Source organism: Papaver somniferum, chromosome 6 (assembly GCF_003573695.1).
Source record: "Papaver somniferum cultivar HN1 chromosome 6, ASM357369v1, whole genome shotgun sequence".
NCBI classification, from domain to species: Eukaryota; Viridiplantae; Streptophyta; class Magnoliopsida; order Ranunculales; family Papaveraceae; genus Papaver; species Papaver somniferum.
The window spans coordinates 35668549-35674687 of NC_039363.1; the positions used below are offsets into that span (position 1 = coordinate 35668549).

Consider the following 6139-nt stretch of genomic DNA (forward strand, 5'->3'; position numbering starts at 1 on the left):
AGCCATTATCTTCTTGGAGTTTCTTACCTCCCCCCCCCCCCACCACACACACAAAAAAAAAAAAAAACTTGTTCTCAGTTAAACCGAAAAATAAGTTATTTTTATTTCATACTTTGTAACAACTTAAAGGGCATAAAGAGATTTAAAGTATCTTGCCACACTATCAAATAACTTCATACTGTCCTGGTCACAAAAAGGCATCTTCTCGGTTTCAACTCTCTTATTACTAGCCTTCTTCTTCTTCGCATTCTCAACATGATCTTGGCTTTCTTTATGTATTATAAGAGGATGAGTAATACCTTGATATTGTTCTATGTATCCTTCGCCAATAGAAATTGGGTTATCCTCCAAAGGTATACACTCGGTTGCCTCAATAAGGTAGTTTTCCATATTGTTCTAGTGATCTATTGTTGAAGTTGGGACATGCTTGATATTAAAAAAAAATGTTGATGTTCGTTGTTTTCTTTTCCACCAAACTAAAGTTCTTATTCTTCACGCTTTGTATATTCTGGACACTACAAATTTATCGTAATACTCTTCGAGGATTGCAGATTGAGAAACTTCCAGGATAAAACAATGGTCTTTAGTAACCCGAGATATGTGAGAATTCATGCACCTAGTCTTTATCTGATTCAAAAGAGTACGGGTGAAAATTAACCTTGTTCCACATTCATATTATCTAAGTCCTCCCTCAAATTTTTCAACTGATTCTCTTTAGACTTTTTCTGCACGTGTTTGAAAAAGTATTTCCTTAACACCAGCATCCCATAAACCCAACCTTCCTTTTCTGAAGCCAAGCTCAATTCAAGGAGTAGTCATACACCCACACCTATAAGAATATGATAAAGAAAACCCTCAACAACAAGAAATGTTCGGATGCCACAAAAAAATATAAGTGTCAACCATGTGTTTTAAAAGCGTACGATTCGCGGTGCCAACAAATAAAAAATCGAGTAAGAGCGCACCAATGAAGCGTTCCACCAAAGAATCAGACTAGTCAACGTTGTATGACTAAAGTCCAACCGAATAGGGTTGTCAACGAATGAATATCCGTCGGATATTTAGAAATCTGTATCTGATAGGTCAAGCGCTATCGAATATTCGATATCCAATAATATTCTATAGGATATCAAAAATCAGATAACGATTTCGATAGGCTAAGCGATCGCATATCAGATATTTATTCGATAGTATCTGATTCCGACAAAAAAATGTTAAAAGCCCTGTAAAACATGTTCATAATTGAAATTTAAATTCAATTTCTCAAGTATATCATATCGGATATCGGGGATTTTTCCTTACTCTTCTACTCGACTCTAATATGGTTAGGGTAAATTACAAATAAGTCCATGTTCTATCGGATATTAACAATTCGGAAGGAGCCTAATCCGATTCCGATATATTAAGGAGGAAATATCTGATAGAATATCCGATTCGACATCCGATATCCGATAAAACAGATAAAATCCTATAGGATCTCGAATACTCGGAAACGGATTCCGAATATCGGACTGATATTGACAGGCGCCGAATCCCGTGCATCATTAATTCTCTTTTGCTTTTTTGAGTCTTCCGAGGACTCAAACCAGGGCCCTTATGGTAGTTAAGTAACACTCCAATCACTATGTCATCCTTCATTTCGTAATTATAACACATATTTTTTACTTTTTATACAAAAACATTGAAATACATATAATTTTTATCACATGTTTCACATAATTAAGTATTATTATACACAACATATGACTCAAAGATTGACCATGAATCTTCACTTCACGATTCAACATACGATTCAATTCTTAAAAATGAAAAACGAGTCATACTTCGCTTCAGGATTTAAAAACCTTAGTCTCAACCGAATATTACTTCATGGGTAACTTATTCATTTACTTCAATATGAGAATTTACCAAACAAAATTTATAGTGTATCCGTTCCAAAACACTTTGTATATTATAATTTAGCAAATGTTTAACAACACAACACAACAAAGCACCGTATATCACAACAATAAAAAACGTTTTTCAAAATTTCACAGCAATACCAAACTCGGCCTAAATCTCCCTCCAAAGCAGAAAGTAGTAATTAATTTCCGATACAAGGCAAAAATAAATAAATAATAATAATAAAATAATGTGCCACATACTTGTACATCGTGGCCCTGCACACTTTACCTAAACCCAGACAAAAACCCCACCTTTTCTTCCCATCTTCTCTGTTTGATCCAGAACAGGCGAGCTAGTGGTGTGGTTCTTAACCCGCAACTCCGCATCATGAGTAACTCTCTGATCAAAATCAAGTAAGTCTCTCTCTCACACACCACATATACAATATCCAGAGAATTTGATTCATTAATGACTCAAACATTTAACCCTTGATTTCCTTCATTTTTGTTGCTTACCTATCTATCTATCTGTATCCCGAAATAAGGATGTATTATAGACGAGCAGGCAGTAAATTGAGCAATCTCTACCTGCTCAGGATAAACCCTTATCAACCCTCATCGTCTATTCCCCGTATTCATAGAGTATTATATGATGAAAAGGAGACACAATTTCAATTTTCACAAATTTTTATGAGAAACTCATTTCTCTCGAGAGCCTTCTGCTCTGGAAATAAGAGAACGACTGAGTGGACAGAAGAAAACATAGTATATCTGGATGAAACAGGCGATGTTATATTTTCAGGAAAGGGGGGTGTTCGTTCTGTTGAACCAGGGGTTGATGATCATGTAATGGTTGGTGGGTTAAAGAAACCATTTTCTAATGATTCTGCTATTACTAAGATTGTAGAGATTGTCAAGAGATGGAAATGGGGACCTGAAATGGAAACCCAATTGGATAAACTTTATTTTGTACCAAACATGTCTCATATAAATCAAGCAGTCAAAGAAATAGGAGACACAGATGCTTCTCTTAGTTTATTCCGATGGGCGAAGAGGCAATCATGGTACTCCCCAATGGATGAGATGTACGCCTCACTGTTTGATAGATTGAATCAGAGAAGAGATTATGAAGGATTGCAATCCTTATTTGATGAGATGGTTCGTGATAAAAAAGATGATGATCTTAAAGATGAGATTTCCTCATTTACAGCTTACAATCGGGTGATTCAACATTTAGCCAAGGCTGGGAAATTGGAGGTTTCATTCTGCTGTTTAAAGAAGATTCAAGATTCAGGTTGCAAAATTGATACACAGACTTACAATTCGTTAATAACCTTGTTTTTGACTAAGGGTTTGCCTTATAAGGCGTTTGAAATATACGAGATGATGGAAGAGGCTAAATGTTCTTTGGATGTGGAAACCTATGACCTAATGATACCAAGCTTGGCAAAATCAGGCCGACTCGATGCTGCTTTTAAGCTTTTCCAAGTGATGAAAGAGAAGGGTTTTCGTCCGAATTGCTCCATTTTTTCGTCCCTCATTGATTCGATGGGTAAGGCTGGGAGGTTAGATATGTCAATGAAGGTTTACATGGAAATGCAAGGTTTTGGGCTCAGGCCGGCGTCTGCCACGTATGTGTCTTTGATTGAGTCTTTTGTTAAGGCTGGGAAACTAGAAACTGCATTGAAGCTGTGGGATGAGATGAAGAAGTCAGGTTTTCGACCTAATTATGGATTGTACACAATGATCACTGAGTCCCACGCAAAGTCTGGAAAGCTAGAAACTGCAATGTCTGTTTTCTCGGATATGGAGAAGGCTGGGTTCTTACCAACGCCAACCACTTATTCTTGTCTGTTGGAAATGCATGCTTCCTCAGGTCAAGTTGATTCTGCTATGAAGCTATATAACTCAATGACAAATGCAGGTCTTAGACCCGGACTCAGCACATATACCTCACTTTTAACTGTACTAGCAAATAAGAAGCTAGTGGATGTGGCAGCCAAGATATTACTTGAAATGAAGGCAGTGGGATTTGCAGTAGATATTAGTGCTAGTGATGTTTTAATGATCTACATTAAGGATGGGGCAGTTGATCTTGCTTTGAGGTGGCTACGATTCATGGGTTCATCTGGGATTAGAACAAACAACTTCATTATCAGGCAGCTCTTTGAATCTTGTATGAAGAATGGAATGTATGAGTCAGCTAAACCCCTTCTTGATACTTATGTTAACGCATCTGCGAAGGTGGATCTCATCCTATACACATCAATTTTGGCTCATCTTATACGGTGCCAGGATGAGCAGAATGAGAGGCATTTGATGTCGATCTTGAGTGCAACTAACCATAAAGCACATTCTTTTATGTGTGGACTCTTCACAGGCCCAGAGCAGAGGAAAAAACCAGTGTTGTCTTTTGTTAGGGAGTTCTTCCAGGAAATTGATTTTGAGCTGGAAGAGGGTGCTGCCAGGTACTTCGTTAACGTTCTCCTTAATTATCTTGTGCTTATGGGTCAAATAAATAGAGCTCGGTGTGTGTGGAAAGTTTCCTATGAGAATAAACTTTTCCCGAAGGCAATAGTCTTTGATCAGCACATTGCTTGGTCCCTAGATGTTAGAAGCTTATCTGTTGGGGCTGCTCTTATTGCTGTTGTGCACACCCTTCACAGGTTTAGGAAGCGAATGTTGTATTATGGTGTTGTTCCTAGACGTATCAAATTGGTTACAGGTCCTACTTTGAAAATTGTCATAGCACAGGTTCTAAGCTCAGTAGAATCCCCATTTGAAGTCAGTAAAGTTGTTCTGAGGGCCCCAGGAGATTCTGTCTTGGAATGGTTCAAGAAGCCAATTGTTCAACAGTTCCTTTTGAATGAAATCCCATCCAGATCAGATATTCTCATGCACAAGTTAAACATGTTGTTTCCTAGTTCTGCACCTGAAATTAGATCTCTTTCCCCTCCTAAGCCACTGGTTATGGTTAAGGATATGTAATATTAAATTGTAGTCAAGATGATTTATAGGTTATATAATGGGAGAAAAGGGGTAATTGGTTCCTTCTTTTATATTTTATTATTTTTCTTTTACTTCTGATCTATAATTTGATGTCTTAGTTTATTTGATTTACTGAGTTAGCAGAAATATCACCATCAAAACTTAAAACTCTAATACAGTGTTATTTGGGCATAAAGGGTCTTGTAAAAATTCCATTCTTGCTGAACTATCATCTTGTCATCTTCTACAAACATCTCAAGAAACAAACATGTGCTTTTTATTTTTGTAACAATGCAGTACTTCCGCTGCAAAGTGATGAGATTTATTTGCCATTTTATTTATTTTGATTTTCTGGGTGAATGCCAGTGACTTGATTATTGGGAAGAAAAAGAGTGAACACTGATGACTCTTTCTACTTTGCTATTAGTAATCTGTTTGGGCCTTCTTTAGTAACAGTGATGTTGAAATTGATTACAAATGATTGTAGGTAATAGTATAGTTGGCTCCATAAATACTCTGTCTTTGTTAGACTACATATTCCATGTTAAAACTGCAACAGCATATTTACAGGCGGAGAAGTAAGGAATGAATGCCTCTAGTAGTTACTTTCCCATTATAGCATCAGTTAACACTCTATTGGATATCTTTAGAGCTGCACATGAGCCGGTACAGTCCGGTTTTCTGTTGGAACCGGTACTTGTACACGGAGTTGACCGGTTTTTCAATTTGAGGACCTGTACCTGTACCTGGACTTGTACCTGTCCCGGTAAGACCGGTCCGGTTCCACTCCGGTACCGGTTTTTTACCTGAATTTTAACACACACAGACACAGTAAAGTAACAACCTAAGACTAAGAGTCTAAGACTAAGTTCAACATTACAAAGTTCAAAATAACAAAGGTTTAAAACATCACAGAATAATAAGTGTATCACACTTTAAGTTCAAAATTAAAACATAGTACTAAAAACAACATTTCCATAAGTCTGCGACAAGAAATGAAAAGAAATCCTTGCAAAGGATGGGGGACTTCTCGAACAATGGCACTGGCTGCACTGAGTCACTGACACGAAGTTTACATCAAACTTCTTTTAGCAGAGAATCCCATATGGCTGCAACATGGAACAAAAAAGTAAAATAAGAAAGTAAGCAAGCAATACAAGAAAACTTGAAAAGTAAGTTCTATTAAATAGAAGAAACCCTAATATATTACCTGCCTCATCTTCAACAACATCATCAGGTATATAGTCACATAGAAGATCAAGAGCAAT

General features: G+C 37.0%; 1 protein-coding gene across 1 annotated transcript; it reads left to right on the forward strand.

The window, feature by feature from the left end:
• Window positions 1-2192: 2192 nt before the first annotated feature.
• On the forward strand, window positions 2193-4949 carry LOC113287300 (pentatricopeptide repeat-containing protein At1g79490, mitochondrial-like). The gene has a single exon (XM_026536006.1). It carries the CDS (start codon window positions 2430-2432, stop codon window positions 4869-4871), a length of 2442 nt encoding a protein of 813 aa, XP_026391791.1. The 5' UTR covers window positions 2193-2429; the 3' UTR covers window positions 4872-4949.
• Window positions 4950-6139: the final 1190 nt, after the last annotated feature.

Bases quoted from the DNA above. Each gene is read 5' to 3' on its own strand.
- LOC113287300 (XM_026536006.1), top strand. From the start codon at position 2,430: ATGTATTATAGACGAGCAGGCAGTAAATTGAGCAATCTCTACCTGCTC.